Source organism: Pygocentrus nattereri, chromosome 12 (genome assembly GCF_015220715.1).
Source record: "Pygocentrus nattereri isolate fPygNat1 chromosome 12, fPygNat1.pri, whole genome shotgun sequence".
Classification (NCBI taxonomy): Eukaryota; Metazoa; Chordata; class Actinopteri; order Characiformes; family Serrasalmidae; genus Pygocentrus; species Pygocentrus nattereri.
The window spans coordinates 24,232,854-24,252,992 of record NC_051222.1 but is presented as its reverse complement, the minus strand read 5'-3'; the positions used below and the strand labels follow the sequence as shown (position 1 = coordinate 24,252,992).

The 20,139-nt window shown below is 38.9% G+C and overlaps 1 protein-coding gene across 4 annotated transcripts in view; it reads right to left on the bottom strand.

Annotated features, from left to right (window-relative positions):
* The window catches only part of nlgn4xa (neuroligin 4 X-linked a), a 130,861-nt gene that overhangs the window by 81,371 nt on the left and 29,351 nt on the right, over positions 1 to 20,139 (bottom strand). For all 4 annotated transcript variants that reach the window (XM_017699123.2, XM_017699125.2, XM_017699126.2 and 1 more), the window contains one exon: positions 12,591 to 12,743. In XM_017699123.2, the coding sequence (XP_017554612.1) occupies positions 12,591 to 12,743 (153 nt within the window). The remainder of the gene's footprint in view (positions 1 to 12,590; positions 12,744 to 20,139) is intronic.

The window sequence follows — 20,139 nt, the reverse complement described above, 5'->3', positions numbered from 1 at the left end:
TTCCTTAAGAAGAATAATATTCATGCTTAATAACTATCCATAATATTATGTTTAATGTTGCAGTTCAAAATATATCCAATATGTTGCAAATATGTATTAACAGTCAGGCTGTGGCCTCGCTGCTCTCGTTTAAATACAGCTTTAATGAGTCATGTAGATCCTAAAGGTGTGACGAATTAGAACTGTAGTTTTCATCTACATCTTAGTTTTAGTTAGTTGTTTTTTTATATTTTGTTGAGTTATTTTATATGCCCAGTTTTTTTTTCCCTTTTTTTTATGTTGGAAAGTAGAAATGAAGGCAACACACATGCCTAGTTGAGCTCTGAGGTGAGGAGGATGTCAGGCATGGGCTTATGATGCATTCAACTAAACCAGCCACAACTGATTTATTTTTTTAACACTTTCTCAACAATGTTTCCTTACAAAGGCATTTGCTAAATAAAAATGTGGTTTGGACTAAAATTCATTTGGCTTGAAAAGAAGAAGCTGCAAAAAACCAACATAATAAATAATACTTGAATTCTAATTATTCAAACCAGCGCTAAATGGCATGGCAATTTGCATAGTACACTTTAGAAGCTTTGCAGATACTTAATTTACTTTTAAGTTACATTTGACAAAATATTTATTAAATTTACTGTATTTTTCTTTACTACGATGGACTGGCGACCTGTCCTGGGTGTATCCTGCCTTCTGCCTGATGACTGCTGGGATAGGCTCCAGTACCCACCCGCGACCCTGAGGGAGAAGCGGTTTAGAAAATGGATGGATGGATGGATGGATGGATGGATGGATGGATGGATGGATGGATGGATGGATATTTTTCTTTAACTCTAAGCCTGGCTCTAATCCTAACCCTAACCTTAATCTCAACCCAAAATCTAAACCAAAACCTCACCCTGATCTTAGCACTAACCCTGGACCAAATCCTAACCCTACACCTGCAACTATTTAGAATCAACTGAGTTTCAACAGATAGTTTGATAACAACTTGAACATCTGTAAGAGACTATAGTGCACTATCAAAATAAAGTGAGACCAATGGTATAAAATAATCTGCAAAGAACCACTTCAGTGCTCAAATGCATTTTAGAGTCATCATGGTTCTTTACTAAAGAGCCCTTGAAGAACCCCTTCAGTTAAAGAGTGTGCAAGTGCAAAAGGTCAGACACCCACACTCTTAAAAATAATGGTTACTAAATAGCTCTGGGCTTGGATGTACTGTTCGGGGAAAAACCTTAAAATGATATAAAACCTTTACAGTATTCAGAGGTTCTTTACACTTTATTAAGCTTCTTCACTCTCACATATTTCATCCACAAAACTGGTGCCTAAAAGAACTGTTCACTGAAATTTTCATGAGAGAGGCGAATGTTTTTCTCCTGTGGCATTACTCCAAAGAACCCTGTCTGGCACCTTTACTCTGACGAGTGTAAGCTTAAAAGATCCTGTAGAAAAGAGCAACTTTTTCCCAAAGGATTGAGATGTAATTCAAAATGATGTACCTCTGCAGCATGTACTTTGCACAGCATTACAACAACAGCCAGTGACCTTTCTGAAGCCAACTAACCTTGTTGGGCCGTGAACTTTTATTTTAACAAAGAACACTGAAGTTACACTGTGTATTTCCTCAAGACTAACACATCTCTGAACAGTCAGGGCGGTAAGTATGTGGTAATCCACTGCGTTTATTGACTGAATGCACTGAAAAAAAGTGTTGCACTGAATTTGCTTGTTCAAATCTTTCACACAATTGAATGATGTGACATGCATTCTTTCCTGTGGGGTAACATTGTTTGGGTAGTTGAGCATGAGCATACTTGTAAGCCCATCTTTACTGAGGAGCTATTAGCAGAAGATATTATCAACTTTTAAATGTATAGTTTGGTGAAAAATCTACACAACTGGCCACTCATTCCAGATGCATTCAATCCACCAAGACATGTCTGGTTTCCAGATTTGGCTTATAGTGCTAATGTTGCTACACACAAAGTCAATAGCCACCTATATCTTTTCTGTAAAAACAGCCCCAAAACTTCTTAGAGTGTGCTCAAACTGCTTCCAGGTCTTCAGTAAGATCGCAAAGACATGCAACAGCCATTCTGGCAGCTAGATGCTGTCTAAAACAGCTGCTGAACAATTCAGCTTCAAGCCTAATCAAGTTCTGTCCACTTTAATAGTTCACAAGAAGTCATACTGTACTAAAATTTACTTTGATATGACCTTAAGACTTGGATGTGGTTTGCGTGGTATAAGAGAGGTAAACATTTGGGTAATTACAGACTTTCTTTTTAACATTGGATTCTTTGCCTAACCATCGCTTTAAAGAAAAAAAGCTATACTGGCTTGATATTGGCATCAGATGACACTCAAGGTTTCGGTATTTGTGTCAGTTTTAGAGAAGAAAAGGTCCATCATGCCGTCTCTAGTGATGTATTATATTTTACTCATGTGAAAATGATGTACACAATCAACTGATGCATAGCTTTACAGTGCTTCAAAAACAAGACCTTTGAAGCACCAACAAATAAGATACATTACATTGAATCAATTAATGATCACTGCACATCTTTGTAAATCAAAATAGTATGTTCAATCCAAATGTACTATGAGCACCATTAACTAGCAAGCATGGGTCATCTTGTGTCTAAATCGCCTGTCTTGTCCGGTGTCATATCCCATTCATCAAAACAGAATGGACGTGCTTGTTTTTCACAAACACGCTGATCGAATTACAAGGGCTGCTACACACTCAAGCATTCGATTTCAAGAAGTATAGCTTTTTTCACAAACCACAGCCGCAGACTCTGCTATCGTTGTTTATAATAAATCACCATCAGCTCCTTTCTCGCTAATTACTGATTCACATCACGAACACGAAACAAACAACAACAAATAAAATACACTTGAAAAATGAGAAACAAGGAGATTCGTGATTTTTCAGGTTGTACCCTTTTGTTAGGACAGGCTAATGGCCCGATTTGAGCTTAGTAGGAGGGGCTAGCAAGGTTCTGAGTGGTCTCGGTTCATTACCGAAATCACACAAGAGGTAGACGTCGAAAGCAGAAAAAGAGAAGGAGCTTTTTTTGTCATGTTAATGAAGGGTTTTTAATTAGCACAGGCAAATCCGCTCTGGCTAACATGTAGGAGCCTAAAGGATGTGCGTGCTGTTTGTTTACCATTAGTCATTTGTTTATTTGCTTTCCGTGTGCAGTTTGAAACCAAAAAGTCAGTGACCGCTTGGCATAAGTGCTCTTGGCCAGGATTGTTGCCTTCAGCAATTTGCTAAAACAGTTCCTTCCTAGGTCTCTTCCTAACACTTCAGTTCTTCCAATGTCTTCAGTCTTCAGTTGTTTCAGTTTCTCCTTGCCTTTCCTTTAGTTTCAGTTCCTCACATTACCTGAATTTTGACTTTGATATCAAAGCCAATACTCAAGAACCAATGGACACTACGGACAAAAAAATAAACACATTTGTCGTCTGAAGTGTTACAGCTTATTTAATATCTCTGATTTTCAAATTTAGCGTCTTTTTGTGAATACAAATCCATTCAAATATGAAAGACATCTTGTAGAACACTCTAGATTACTGATCATTTTCAAAGTTAGAAGCTTATAGATGCTTGTTTTAAACAAAATGCTTTATCACAAAACAAGGGTTCGTGTTTAGGGTGAGCTCCACCTCTTTAAAAAAAACAAAACCATGAGATATACATACTGAGCCATAAGCCCAGGACTGAAATTGAACTGTTGACGGAGAAGCCGCTTAGAGGATGGATGGATGAAATTGTAATATTGAAAATTAAGATATTAAACTGTCATGCGTTGGATGTGCAGGGAGGCTGGATATCAGTGCAAGCAGACTTTAATAACAAAAACAAACTAGCAAAGTACAAAGTAACTAACTATAAGGCTTAAACAAAGAAACACAAAGCATTTACATTTACGTTTACAGCATTTAGCAGACAGTCTTATCCAGAGCGACTTACAAAAAGTGCTTTGCCAATCTAGAGAAAGTATCTTTGCTAGTTACCAATAGCTTAGAGAAAAAGACAGTCCTGAGCTCAGATACTGCTAGAAACTAAAGTCAGTGTAGATACAGAGAGAAAAAGAAATAGAGTTGAATGCAGAACTCTGTGCCATTCAATGCAATACAATAACAATACAATAAACTACAATACACAGTGAAGTACAATAAAAATAAAAATAAAAATAAGCACAAACAAAACACGAGGCAAGGAAATAACCACTACATCAGAAAAGTGACAAGTAGACCAAACCAACACTGACCAAAACAAAGGGCTAGATAAAGGTTACAACAATTGGGGAACACCTGGGAGAGAGAGGAGACAGACTACAGACAGGTGAAGATACTAATGGGGAAGGCGGGGAAAGGGCGGAGCACAACAACCAAAATAAAAACACAAGCACATGGCAGAAAGCACATATCTACAACACAGGACAAGAAATAGACAAAGGAACAAGAGGGAACTGTGACAAAAACAAACTAACAACAACTAATGAATTTCATCATTATTTCCAGGCATATTTAAACTAAGAACTCTCTGTAGCTACAACTGAGCAAAGCTGACAGATCTCCATGGCAATTTTACGGTAGAAGGCAAGAAAGGTCTTTACTTTAGGTAAATGTAAAGAGATTCTATTCTGAACATTTCTATTGGTCCATTCATCACGAAATGACTCAATATGAAGGACAGCGCAAAAGATACAGAAAAATGCAAACCAAAACATGGATATCTTTTTTTTTGACAGTGTCAATATAGTAAGATAACCAGATAACCAGCAAATTTGTTTTTTTTGTTCAACTCAAGTTGTAACTGTTGAATGACACTAAAGCTGAGTGTACATTCACTTCTTTGGTCAGTACACCCAGTTAAAATTGAGTAGTTGCTCAACTTAAACTGATAATGTAACTGATTACACCGCTTTCCTTGAGTACATTCAACTTAAAGACACTAGAGTTCATCCAACTCCAACTTCTTAGCTTACAGTTTAGACTCTGTCCATCAGACACTTCCCCCTCTTGATGGCAGCCATGGCATCCCTGGTGGGGGTGAATGCTTAATCTGTTGCACCACTCGCGGGCCCCACACGATACTCAGCTTTCTGTGTCCTTAAATGTTTAATACACTTTACAAAAGTGTTGTTTTAACTTTGAAAAGTAACGTAGCAACTTGTATGGAAGCTGAACGCCATAAGTCTCAGCCTTGTTGAGGGATTCATCATAAAAATGGATGTAAACGTGTGAAAATTTGCTGCAATCAAAAAAATTGAATATTATAATTAAAGAATTAAATATCTAACCATCTAAAATGTAATTTGTGTCAAAGATTGCTTACAGGCAGAATACTATGCCAACAGAGTTAGCTTAACCTTTAGATATCCAGTTGCATTATTAATCACACTTACATTTGATTTTTTTGTTTCTTTGTTTTGCAGAAACAACACTGTTCACAAATACTTTTCATCAAATTCAAATAATAATACAAGGACATTCAATGTCATTTATCTAAAGCACCACTCTTATGAAGCACAAAATCTACTTGAGTGCTAAGAGCACCCCCTGGTGGAGAATCTCCAACCTGCTAAATGTGAGTGAGTGAGTGAGTGAGTGAGTGAGTGAGTGAGTGAGTGAGTGAGTGAAAGGCAGTAAAGTCTTGATATCCTGTTACTCTCTTTAAGACATTATCTCTTGAATGAAGTTCCATTTGATTGCCCTTGTCTTCTACTAACTGATGCTTATCTTTCCTCAATTTCTTTCTTTCTTTTGTTTGCCCCCTTTCCTTTCCCATTCCTTTTCCTGTTCTCTATTTTCTCTCTCACTCTTTGTCTCTCTCCTTTCCACATCGGCCTCATATCATTTATCCACCAACACCCCCTCCCCTTCTTTCTTTTGACAGACAACATGGTCATTAAAGTAGCCATGAAACTACCACTCTGCCCTCCAGCTCCTCATGACACTCTACAGGAAGGTCCACTCTCACACGCACACATGCACCCAGCTACACACACACACACCCAGCCACATACACACACCTACACCTACACTCTCATACTCACCACTTACACATCCACAACTTGACACTAAGCTGAAAAAAGAAAGGTTCCAGCTGCCAGTCACTTCACTGTTCACTGTATGATCCTTTTCCTCTCTCTCTCTCTCTCTCTCTCTCTCTCTCTCTCTCTCTCTCTCTCGCTCTATTTGAGCTCCACTGAGCTTCGCCTGTCCTTACCCTAAGGAGTCTTTTTCTTCTCAGTGGGCTCTTGAGTCCATCAGGGGTCATTTTTTTGGACTTCTCTGCATGCCCACACACCCACTGACACACTTCTAAACCCAATAGAAGGGTGAGAGAAACATTTCAGGATTTGTGTGATGAAACCAAATAGTGCCTGTTTTTGAATGAGCAAACAGGGTGTCAGTGGTCAGCCTAACACTCCATCAAGAGTTACACTTTCCCAACCTCTGCCATCAGCCTCACCAGTGGAATAAACTAGATATCGATTTTTTTTTTTTGTGGAAACTGAATGCCTGACTGAATGCTCATAAGTCCAGGCGTACCCTTAAATGTACAATAAAGCCCAAACTTCATCAAAAACATACCGTTAGAAAAATGAGCATATCTCCATATTATATTATTGCTGATTACACCAGTTCTACTATGAGGTATGACTTGTTTTATCAACAACAACATGTAAATGCAGCACTAGCCTGTCCTGAAGATGAACCAACCCTTCGATTCACATAATATGACCTATGACCATAATATGACCTACTACTACAATTTATTATCATTTAAACCTAGCCAAGATTTTTGGCGGTTTGGTATAAAACTCAATACGAAACTGTTCATATGTGCAATAATAACAATTGTGTGTGCAATAACTCAGAGGGACACTAACTTAATTTAAATAATTTAAATAATTGTAACTGCTTTATACCTGATGTTTCACATTACTATCATAATCACCGCCACCTTACTGTATTCTTAAGTACTTAAATCTGGTGTACATACTGTAAATTCTCTATATTGTCTTAAATTATTAGTAAAGTGTTTATTTTTACATAAATGGCTACAACTGTAACAACTGCAATTTCCCCCTGGGATCAATAAAGGAATCTGAATCTGAATCTGAATCTGAATACTTTTAAAAGTGATAGTGCCAAACAGTGGTTTTTGAAGCAGCACCATAGACAAACCAAACATACCATAAATCCACTTAAAGTTTAAAGGTTCTAAACATTTTTTAGAAATGTTTGCTTCCAAACCCAGACCTTAAATGTTAAGAGTATATAACATTCCTTACTTAATATGTTATATGTAATTACATAATTACAATAAAGTTCGTGACATAATTAACTGCATTTGTATTCAATTCACATTCTGTATGAGCAGGTCTGCATGTCTGACTAAGACTGAACACACAACAGTAACTTTCACCAAATTCACATCATAATAAAACATCAACATCTTCTACTTCCAAACACAAAACAAGCTATTAATTAAACATTTAGAATCCACGCTTCTACCTTATCTCTCCACTTTTTTCAGTGAGACTTGGTAGACAAGACCAAAACACAATCACATCAAATAAGCAGCACTTAAAGCTTTCATCTTTGAGAGCGAGGAGAAAATCAAGCTCCACTCTTGCTTGAATAAATCCACAGGTGTTTCTGTTCATCCTTTCACTGTGAGAAGACAACTCAAGACTGTGAGTCTCAAAGGAAGCTTTTACTGAGAAACGAACATTTCCAAACCAAGTAAAGAAGATACTGGTGGTCTCATAGCAATACCTTTACATCACTGAGTGTTTTTGTACTTAAAATTTGTACTTGAATTTGACTAGAAATAAAATAAATGGTGGTCTCTGACTTTTGCACAGCACTGTAAACACACACACACATGCACACACATGTGCATACATGTGTGTTTAAAGCTAATAAAACTAATAAAAATGTGACCCAAAATGGCTTGAAACTGACAATAATATGACATAAAATGGGTCACAACTGATAACAATATGACATAAAATGGGTTCAAACTAATATTAATATCACACAAATGTGTTGCAACACATCACTTTTGAGAGTGAAATAAACTGTCTGAGTCAAAGTTGATTGATTAAGTTCCACTTTACTTCCACTGATGAAAATTGTAATGTAATTTTGTTGTCGAATAAGAAATCTGTATGTAAATGTAGTTCCAAAGCTTTGTACAGGAAATAAAAGTTAGCTCTGATGTTCCATCCTTCTACTAAAGGTAGAAAAGAACACTGAACCACATTTCCTATAGTGTTAATGCTCAAACACATGCTGCTGTATATACCGCCCATCAGTAGTCAGCTCACATCTGTGTATAACAAGCAAGAGAGAGAGAGAGAGAGAAAGAGAGAGAGAGAGACATGTGCCAGTGACACGTCTCAGCTCAGCTCGCCCTAAACACACTCTGCTACACCTCATCAGCAAGCCGCATGTGATGCTCCGCCACAGATGGTGCAGTCGTTATGAAAGCATCACACGCACACATAAACAATACACAAACCCAAACGCTGATGCCCTATTACATTTGATTGATTGCCCTCACCAGCTCATCATTTATCTGAAGCTATATACAGTCACAACCGCATGTTAGCCAATTTAGTAATCTTATTCCTGAGCAGAAAACGCAACACATCTTCCCGCTTACTCTCCCGGCCTCTAACTGTGTTACTTTTTATAAATGTGTTTCAAACACTTAAATGTCATTTCTCACGCAGTAAGTGTATAAGTGTGTCGTAAGAGGGTAAATTAATTAAAACGTTGCGGGTTTAGCAACAGCTGAGGCCTTATGTACTTCTCACTGGTACAGCTGGACTCTAGCCAGGTAAACAGCAGACTGCTTGGTGTCTACACACACACACACACACACACACACACACACACGCTCACTGCCCACACTCACACACAACACTCATTCTGTCACTAAGATTCTTCAGCAGTGTTGAACATTAACCTTCAAAGTGTAAAAAGGGTTTGCGTTCCCAAAACAGCACTAAAAAGGGACATCGGACTCCAATCAAACAAAGCAGGCTGTACACCAACGAGCTTGATCCATCCATCCATCCATCCATTTTCTAAGCCGCTTCTCTGTCAGGGTTGCGGGGGGATGCTGGAGCCTATCCCAGCAGTCCAAAGAGCTTGATGTAGTATGTAAACATTGTTAAAGAGCCAATTTTGAATTCAATGTTTTGTGATGTCACAAAGAACAGTGCTTTTACATATATCCACCTACATGGCCTATAGCAGTTCAGCTCCACCTCCACCCTGCAGAGGTTATAAGAAGTATTTCAGCCCAGACTGCTTTTTGGATGAGGGACAATACAGGGTAACCACTCAAAACAGAGGCTCATTAATGTTACACAGTCTTAAATGGGCAGTAACAACAATAAATAGGCATAAAGAGAAGCTAAAAATAGTCATGTAATTAATTATGACTGATTTTGATACCTAATTGTAGATAAATGTCATAAGTGAACCTCTTTGATGAAGTGAAACTGCTATTTTTCTGAAGCTGGTTATACTCTTTATAACTTTTCATGTCCTAACTGATCAAATAAATATATATATATATATATATATATATATATATATATATATATATATATATATATATATATAGAGAGAGAGAGAGAGAGAGAGAGAGCGAGAGAGCATCACAGACTTTAATGTCCATCTTTAACAGAATGTCCTGTTTTGTTTTTTCTTTTTTTTCCTTTGTCCCAAGGACATAAGACACATAAGACAGTAGGGCAAAAAGAGGGTACAACACACTCAAAATCCCTGATACTTTATACAAACTAAGCTAAACTGGACCGAACCTGTTTGTGCACAATAAGAGCAGGGAAAATGCAAACCAAGGATGAATCTTTAGAATAGTGCCGAGCTAAAGAAAAAATTTACTACATGCTGACTGCTGACTTCTCATTGTAAAGAGAGTGATTATTTGACTGAACTGAACAAGCAGCTCCTCTGTTTCCATGGTCCGCTGCGCACAGCTGAGGTCATGCATGTCTCTTTACCTTTTTTCTCCACTCTCCAGGCTCTCTCATTGGCTGCTGCCTGAATCACTCCTTTACATTTCTGACCATCTCACACCACAGGACTCATGAATGTATTGAGCTGTAAAACTCAAACGTATTTGAAAAAAAGAATGCTGTTGATCAATTTAGAGCTCAATCGGAAGGCTATAAATTGACCCCTTCTCACACTACCAGATCATCCATGCTGTCAGTCACTTTCCATGACCTGGGAAATCACTTCAAATTGTGAAATTTGACAGAAAGAATCAGGGTGAAAATCGGGCGATAACTGTGTGATGTAGGCCCAACTTAAAAATAAATGAAAGAAAAAACCCCAACACTGTGCAAATATCATCATGCTAAATGGTGCATACTATTGTTATTTCATTGTTGCCTGGTTGAGATCTGCCTTTAATAAATATCAAACGAGTTTGTGGAAAACCAAGAAGTACAGAAAGACATTCAAGCATTGACATGACCAGGTAAACTACTTACTATTATATCTATTTCACATGTTATGTTTATTTCTAATTGCACAGCATTTTGACTTTTGTAGTTTTTTAAGTGTGCTTTAAAAATAAAGTTGACTTCTCAAGTCTCAAGACCAGTCCCGAGTTGACACAGGCAAGTCTTGATACTTTCAGTATAGTCTAGTCTCAAGTCAAGTCCCAAATCAGTACAGTCTAGTCTCAAGTCAGGTCCCAAATTAGTATAGCCTAGTCTCAAGTCAAGTCCCAAATCAGTATAGCCTAGTCTCAAGTCAAATCCCAAATCAGTATAGTCTAGTCTCAAGTCAAGTCCTAAATCAGCACAGACTAGTCTCAAGTCTAGTCCCAAGTCAGTATAGGCTAGTCTCAAGTCAAGTCCCAAACCAGTATTGGCTATTCTCAAGTCAAGGCCTAAATCAGCACAGACTAGTCTCAAGTCTAGTCCCAAGTCAGTATAGCCTAGTCTCAAGTGAAGTCCCAAATCAGTATAGCCTAGTCTCAAGTGAAGTCCCAAATCAGTATAGCCTAGTCTCAAGTCAAGTCCCAAATCAGTATAGGCTAGTCTCAAGTCAAGTCCCAAACCAGTATTGGCTATTCTCAAGTCAAGTCCTAAATCAGCACAGACTAGTCTCAAGTCAAGCCCTGAGCCAGTATTCATTCTTCAACAAATTTAATGCTATTTCAAAACAGAGCACCAAAATTGATGATGATTATAAAGCCTATTTAATGAAAGGGTTCAGAATATATTATAAACATTCTTCTTTTTTAATTTAATACCCTTCCAAAATGACTAGTAACACATGGTAATACATGTATAACCAAAGACAAAGAGTACTGCGATTCACACGGAATAAAAAGTAAACAATACTATTGAGCTTAGCACACAAATTAGCAGATCACTTTTGGAAACATGTTTCAAGTTAACAAGTCTTTTTGTTTTGTTTTTTTTGATCATCAAATTTGTGACTCGAGTCACTATTGCAGTTGACCGGTCACATACATTTGTGAGCCGAACATCATTATAAGGAAGAAAGTCCACCATTCATCCGACATTTCTGATTTATGTTTGCTTTGGCTAGAACTTGGCTAGACTCATAAATAGGTTTAGGTGAAGAGCGACAGGCATGTGAGACAGCCTTCAGAGACCACAATCAGAAAAGGTACATGGCTAACAAGCTCTTCAGTTCTAAGTCAACTCTCTCCCTCTTTCTCTCCCGTTTTTCCCTGCAGTGCACACTTTTTTCCAGAACACCTTTTCCCCCTGGCTCCAGCACAACTAAATATAGGGAGCTTTGCCGACAGCTCGAGCCGATAACAAATGGTAAGCAGAGCAGCTCCTTCCAAGCATGACGGAAAAAAGAGTGCTGCAATTTTAATATTTTGCCAACTTTGTATCCAACCAAAGTAGGAACATGCTATGGACTTTACATATTTTGCCAGTTTATTAACATATCTTTTACATAATTTTGTTATATGTTCAAATGCATTGGGAATTTCAAGAGGGACAATGTAGTGCAAAGCAAAGAGAGACAATGGAAGACTGACAAACCAATTGTGAACCTTGAAGGTTTTTTAGTGCATTCCTATCAGACAGAGAAAGAATAATTGCTTGGGTTATCTATTAAATTACTGCACTGAACATTGCTGCTTCAAGGGTAATTCCTAGATGTCAATATCCACATAACTAATTCTATGTCAAATATAATTACAATCCAATACGTTTGCAATTATAAAAAGATGTTGACATTGTAGCCTCAAATACCACACAGAACATCCAAGAAATACAATCACAACAGCTGCCTCTCCACCATCCTGTGAGCTTTCATATTGCCAAACCACCAGGCATCTTCTATACACTCAGTTGTGCCCCTGTCTAATTAAACTTCATATCTTCCTTAAAACACTCAAATTAAGATTAAGGCCCTGCCATTGTTTCTCCAACCATTTCTAAATCATTTTCGCCTAGCAGTAACAAGATTAGCACAGTCCAGCACCAACATTACGTTAAACCAAACAGATGACTTACCCAATACGCCCAGTCTGTAGTTGAGGGTGACCACAATGACATTGCCATAGCTGGCCAGGATACTGCCATCGATCATGTTCCCCGTGCCTTCCATGTAGGATCCACCGTGAATGTACACCATGACTGGTCTCAGACCATTCTCGTCGTGGATATCTGAAAAAGGAGGCAGCAGCAAGTATACGATTGTTTAAGAGATGTTAGCAAGAGAATTTGTGGTCCATGCTGTGGTCACTTAAGGTGATCAAAAGTGTTAAAAAGTGATTTCCATAGTGGGACCCAGAGTAAAACTAGAACTAAGCATTAAAACAATATATTACCAAACAATGTTGATGTGCCCAACACTGAATGGATGCTAGTGGGCCCCAGTTAGCTTGGTTGCATTTGCATAATGCTGTCACTAGGTTCCATCCATTACTTGCTTGCTTGACTAGCTTTCTTCCTTCCCATAATCACATTCATTACAGGTACAAATTGTCTTTAGATCAGTTCTCACTCTCAGACGTTTGATCCGTACACTGAGAGATAAGGCTCACATAGCGACTTCTCTCATTAGCTCGCTAATTCAGCCCTTAGCAGTGGAAGACTCCATTTAGACCGATCAGTGCCCTTGTAACGCTTCTACTTCGAGATGGGCGCTAATGTGCAGAGAAGGTCATTGTTTCCACACATGAGTCGACTGGGCTATTTGCGATTTTCTCCTGCTCTGATTATACCGGCTGATTAGCAAACCTGGAGCAGAAGCTGATTATAAATGAAGGGGTTGGCAAAACTCGAGACAAAATCACAGGTATCGTTCCACAAATAGCCAGCAGGCTTCAGAGATCATAGACGGCCGCTGCTGCTGCCGCGGCTAGCCTCATTAGCAACAGCTCCTCTGAGTGGATACCTATGGGGGGGGTATTGTAGGAAACTTAACCTACCCAAAAAAAAAAGAAAGAAAAAAAAAAACTAGGGAAAAAACGAATGCTGGGAATACAGAGTAGTACAGTTTGATGAAAAGACATTTGGTGAACAGGCTAGGTGAATCTCAAGGCTGTGGCGTCTACTGCTGATTACTGAGGCTTATGTACACGGAGCAGCAAATGGCTTCCCAGAGCTTGTGCAAAATGTCAGATCGAATGAGAGCAAATGCCACGAGCACAGGGTTATGATCATGGCTAGCTTATAGTGTGTGAGTAAGTGCCTATCGTTGTCACCCTCTGCGTGTTCTCTTTGTTTTTCTAACACTGTGCGGGTATAGTACACACCATTAGCTGTTAGCGTGCTAGCTGCTCTGGCCCTCTCTGTGAAGTGGAGTCCAGCCGGGGTTAGCGCATTAGCACTAACGTCGCAGTATGACCCTGGTGTCTAGGGCTTTATCCGAGACCCCTGGATAATTGGCATTCAGGCGCCACAGTCTGTTACATGTGCCTTTGTTAGCTGTATAGGGTGACCTGCACACACTCCCCAGCCCCTCAACCTCTGCAGTGCCTATGGGCAGGTTGCCCCCATCCCTCCATAAGAGCACAGGAAGAGCGGAAGAGGGATAGAAGAGATGGTGAGGAAAATTGTAAGTGAGAAAGGAAAAAAGAGTAAAAGAATGTGAGAGGAGTGAGAGAGTAAGAGAGAAGACTGGAAAACAAGCCATGATGACAGGTGATTAATCTTGGCCGAGTTTTGAGCGGGAGCCAGGTGGTATGCTAATGTGAGGGCATCTATTTTGCAGCTCTTTGCTACTATATGACTTTCAACGTCACTATACTTTTATTAGACCGGACCGTCAGCACAACATACTCTCTGTTCACTCAAGCTAATGGCTCTGTCTCTTCTAGTGGAGATGTTCCACAAGGCTTGTTTAGGCTAATCTGGAATCAGCTATGTTTACCTAAAAACTGTAACTTCAGCCATTAGCACAAAATCTCAAACTCACAGGTCAGCTTAATGTATCGACTGTACCAACATCATGACATCATAGACCATCTTCATTTCTCTTTATGTAGTAGAACTACACTCTCTTAATCAGTCATGCTAACAGCTATATTTCCTGTATAAAACATACTGCCGTTTGGGGGCAGTCGTGGGCTGGATGTTAAGGAACTGGCCCTGTGACCGGAAGGTTGCCGGTTCAATCCCCAGGGCTGACGGCACATGACTGAGGTGTCCTTGAGCAAGACAACTGATCCCCAGGTGCTGTGGATAGGGCTGCTCACTGCCCCCTAGTGTGTGTGTCTCTGTGTCTATTCACTAGTGTGTATGTGGTGTTTCACTTCACGGATAGGTTAAATGCAGAGGTGGGATTAAAAATGAATCTTTTTTTATAATGGAGATGTTCCATAAGACTGGGGTAAAAAGATGCTATTTTATGCTAATCTAGGATCAGAACTTTCACCATTATGAAAAGGAAAAAAAAATCTTGTCCCATATCAGCATCAAGAATGACACACCTGGACCATTACATCAAACTTATTTTCTTCTTCGTTTAGTAGTAGCGCACTCTCTTTTTCAGTCAAGCTAATGGCTTTGTATCCTCTAGTGGAGGTATTCCACAAAGCCTGGCTAGTCCATGCTACTTTATGCTGACCTAGGAACATTTTCTTTCACCTGAAGCTGTAAATCTTAACCGTTGTGAAGGGAAATCTAGACCCAGATCAAAATAAAATGACAAACCTAGACCTTTACATCATATTTATTTCTCTTTCATTTGTAGCAGCACACTATTTTATTCAGTCATGATTATGTCTCTGTTTCCTCCCATGGAGACATTCGGTAAAACGTAGGTAAAAAGATACAATTTTTATCTATTTTATATTATTACCACAGCTTATTTGACTTGAAACCATAAACCAGAAATGGTCCTTAACCAGCATAATATAGCAAAATTGGACCATTACACCACATAGCATATTTATTTCTCATTCATTTAGTAGTATTATTACTCTAATTCTGTGAAGATAATGGCAATTCTTCCTATACTGGAGTTGTTTCACCAGACCTGGGGAGGATATGGCATTTTTAGCTCATCTATGACTGATTTTTTACCTGAAACTCTATCCTTAAACAATGTGAGAAAATATCAGACAAGCAAAACATTTGCAAGGAATGGTAAGACAGCTCCAACACAATTTCATCACACACACACACACACACACACACACACACACACACACACACACACACACCCTCATTTGATAAATACTTTCTTATTCAGTCAAGCTAATTGTTCTGTTTCTTGTAGTGATGTTTAATAAGGCCTCTGTAGAAGATAATACCTTATGCTAACCTATCTATAATCTACAACCCTAACTATTACCAATATGAGAAAAAAAGCCAAAATTCACCATAAAAATGAGAAATGTGTGCAAACACCATAACATCATATACCATATATATTTCTACTTTATTTAGTATAGTGTTTCCCAAGCTCGTCCCTAGGGCTCCAGTTCTCAATACACTGGGGTAAAGAAAAAGATGTGGACTGTCTGACAGGGCCTGAGGACTGCACTGGGAACCACTGATTTAGTACATCCACACTCTCTTATTCAGTCAGGCTAGTGGCTCTATCTCCTCTCCTGGAGAGGTCCCACAAGGTTTGGGATGCTGTTTTGTTTGCTTTAACCGTTATTAAAGATAGTCCCAGATCAGCAAACAATGGCAAACCACAACCAACATTTACATCATACTTATTTCGTCCTTCATTTAGTAATACCAAATTAATTTATTCTGTCCAGTTAATGGTTCCGTTTCCTCTAGCAGAGATATTCTGCAGGGCATAGGCCGAATATGTCACTTTATGCTAAGCTAATATCACTTAAATCCCTAATCTTACCCATTATGAGAACATGATTTTGAGATTTTTGTTTATTATGAGCTATTTTTGAATATTATGAACTTATTTGGCTTATTTGATTTACATTATGTTTTGAATGTGCAGCATTATCTGCAAATAGAATAAGACTTTATATACTAATCTTTATATGACACTACATTTTAACATTTTAAGATATATTACTTGCCAAGATGGGATTTTCATCATTATCATTAAACAGCAAACATATCATGGACTATATTCTTTTCCCATTGATACAGTAGAACCACAGAGTTTTATTCAGTCACATGAATGGCTCCCTTTCCTCTAGTGGAGATGCTCCACAAGGCTTGGCAAACCATTTTATGTTAACCTGGAGTCCCTTTTCTTTAACCCCTACAAGAAGCATAAAGCTAAACCTATAAAATGACACAAAGACAGCCATCAGCACACAAAGCCCAAACTGTACCACCACCATTACATCATACACCACAGTTCTCCTTCATTATAATTTTGTAGTAATTTAGCGAGCCCTTTATTAACCACTTTGAAACATAGCAATGGAGCTTTGAACCGAGCGGAACATCTCAGAAACACATTAGGAGAATAGAGTGCTTCCATAAAGTTGTCAAAGTGCTGAAACTGATATGCATCTCAGAGCACTCAGAGCAGCAAGGCAGTCTAGGATGCAATTTGGGCTGACTATTACTACACTGTCCGACAATTTTCATTTGCTTGCGGGGACACAGCCAATATCACCGCCCAGAGATTGAGCAGGACATCTTTTCTAAGCTGCGGATGGCGAATGCAAAGGGGAATGCTAGGGACTTTGGTTCCTCGCAAACAAACATGATCTAAGGCGGAGGATGTAAAGGCACAGTGAAGAGACTCACTGTGTCCCAATGCTGTCACTGGTCAGCGGTTCACTAAGAAATAAAAATGTTCCTGTTCTCCTTCGCTCTGATGGCATTAGGCAAGAGAGAGAGGGAGAAAGGGTGAGAGAGAGGAGGCATAGTGGGGGTGACTCTGCAGCGTTGGCGCCCCGGACATTCATCATTGCCAGGACAGGCTGAGGGGGATAATATATTCCCCTATGGGCTGAACGGCGCCACACACATTACTCATCTTTATACGGTGAGAGAGAGAGATAGAGAGAGAGGGAGAGAGGGGGAGGAAGTAGGGTCATCTGAATTTTCCATCCATTTCAGCAATTCACAAGTGTTAGTAGAGAAAGATGTAGATGGCTGTTAATTTCCATGCAGGAGTTGCCGAAGCTTTGTTTGTGCAGCACCTAGCTTTTCACTGTGTCTGTTCAGCTGTAACCACCATCATACACTGAAGAGAGCAAAGCATTGAATGTATTTGATTCAGATGTGTACCCTATTTATGAATATTACATATTACATCATTACAAGAAACTAGAGGTCAATAAATTCTGTCGCTTTCCAGTCCTGGATTTTGTAAATTCGGACCAGTTTTCTTCCCTAGATTCCATAAATTCAGACCATATTCCAGTCCTGGATTTTGTAAATTCAGACCTGATTCTAGTTCTGGATTTTGTTGATTTGGACTACTTTCACAGTCCTGAACTTTGTATATTCAGACAGCTTTCAAATCCTTAAATTTGTAAATTTGGACAGTTTCTGGTCCTGGATTTTTTATAGGTGATTTTTTTAGGTGACCTCCTGGTTCTTGATTTTGTAATTACTGGTGGTTATAACACTAGCTGATCAGTCACTTACATCAACAGATCAACTGCTAGTGATTACAAATCTTGGACCGGAAATTGGATTCAAGGTCCAGATTTGAAGAGTTCAGCAATGGAACTGTCCATTCTCCACCCATAAATATGTTCTGTCATAGGTACTGTTTTGAGGTTTCTTTACAGAAAGTTGACAACAATTCCTTTAAATCAAATCAGAAATGACAAAGTGAATGCACACACATTAGGGGGTAGTGAGCACACTTGCCCAGAGTGGTGGGCAGCCCCTAACTACAGCACCCGGCGAGCAGTTAGAGGTTAGGAGTCTTGCTCAAGGGCACTCCATTCAGGACTGTCAGCTCAGGGGATCAAACCAGTGACTTTCCGGTCATGAGGTTGGTTCCATAACCTCCAGCCACAAAACATACATGCTTTCATAGTTGACTCCAACTTGTCTTGGACTTAATAATATATGTAATATGTCATTTTCCTAATTTTACCCATCAAACCATCTCTAGTAGAGCTGGCTGAACTCTACCTGCTAACATTCTATATTGTTACATGTTGATATGACTATAGCTTGCTCATTTAAATACAGCTTTTAAATGGCTTTTAAAGACATACCTTCTGCACCTTCAGCAGAATAGGCAGGACAATGGCTGAGGGAGACATTTGCAAAATCAAACACAAATGTTTATGTAGGGGTCTGGCCCAAAATGATTAAAACAATTTGAGAAGACCAATAAATTTGATGCAGTTAAAGACTAGTTAAGAGTTGGTCGTGAAGATTTTTTGGGGTCTCAATCCTGACTTGGTCTCTACCTATTTTGGGGCATGCCCCCTTCAGACTTTGTCTTGATGTTGACTAGTCTTGGATTTGTCCTGAACACAATAAACATGGTCTTCACTACAACCCACTCTACATGTATGCATTTTTACTAAAACTCAATTTTCTGTCAATGTTCTGTAAAGCTTGTTCAGTTTAGCAGCAGTAGAAATGTGTGGTAGCAGAGATAAGCCAATTATTGCCAAAAGTTAACAAATTAAAATACAAAATGTTCTTGACATATTTGATTAATACGTGAATGATGTACACTTTTGAATCAACACAATTCAATGCTGTCTTTGTTTTAGTGGTGTCTGTGACAGTGTAACAGCTGCAAAGCTTTTAGACCTTCTAGCAGGTGAGTCAACTGTGTCATGTGCTTTAATGTCCTTCATAAGCCTTCTGTCGAAAGGGTAATTGCTGTCATTGCATACAAATAAAAGTCAGATTTCATGGTGCCATGAAAGAGGAGTCAAGCATGGCCCCTGGACAGACAGCATAACTTCTATTGATGTCTGAGCATTCGACGCCACCTTCTAATAACCATTAAAGCTAAGGCCTTAGGCTTCACATTCAATATGCATGTAAACCAATTACGACAGGTCTGACAAGAAGGGATCCCTTCGTTTATTAGCTCTGCAATAAGACCATTTGTTGCTAATTCTCAAGCAAGGGCTTTATGACCTATACATATTTCTAACAAAAACAGAGAGGGTCAAGTAGCACTTTACTCTTTCACACACTAAAAAATAAAGGAGTGATGCCATAGAAGAATCTCTCTAAATGTTCCTGAATGGTTCTTGGCTTAGATGCAAGGTATAGAAATTTGACATCACATGGAGGTTCTTCATGCTCACAACATCGGATTTACAAAAATGCTAACTTAAATAATCATCCACTGAAAGGAAAATTCCATACCATACATCTAAGCCAAGAACCACTCAGGAACATTTATTTTAAGAGTGTGTAGAACCTTATATAGAGGTTATATGGAGCTTTACATTATTATTATAACCAAAAGTGGCATTGCTTTAAGGAACCCTTTATCATTCCCTTATTTTAAAGAGCATACACCTAGACCCTGTGGGTGAATTGTGTAGGTGCTGGAGTATCTCCTCCATTTACTGAGAGTCTCTCTGTTCTGCAATGGAGCTCTATATGGCGAAGGTACAGCCTCGAGGGAGCCAGAACGAGTAATTCATTGCCACTGCAGATGTGCACGCAGTCAGCCTGCATC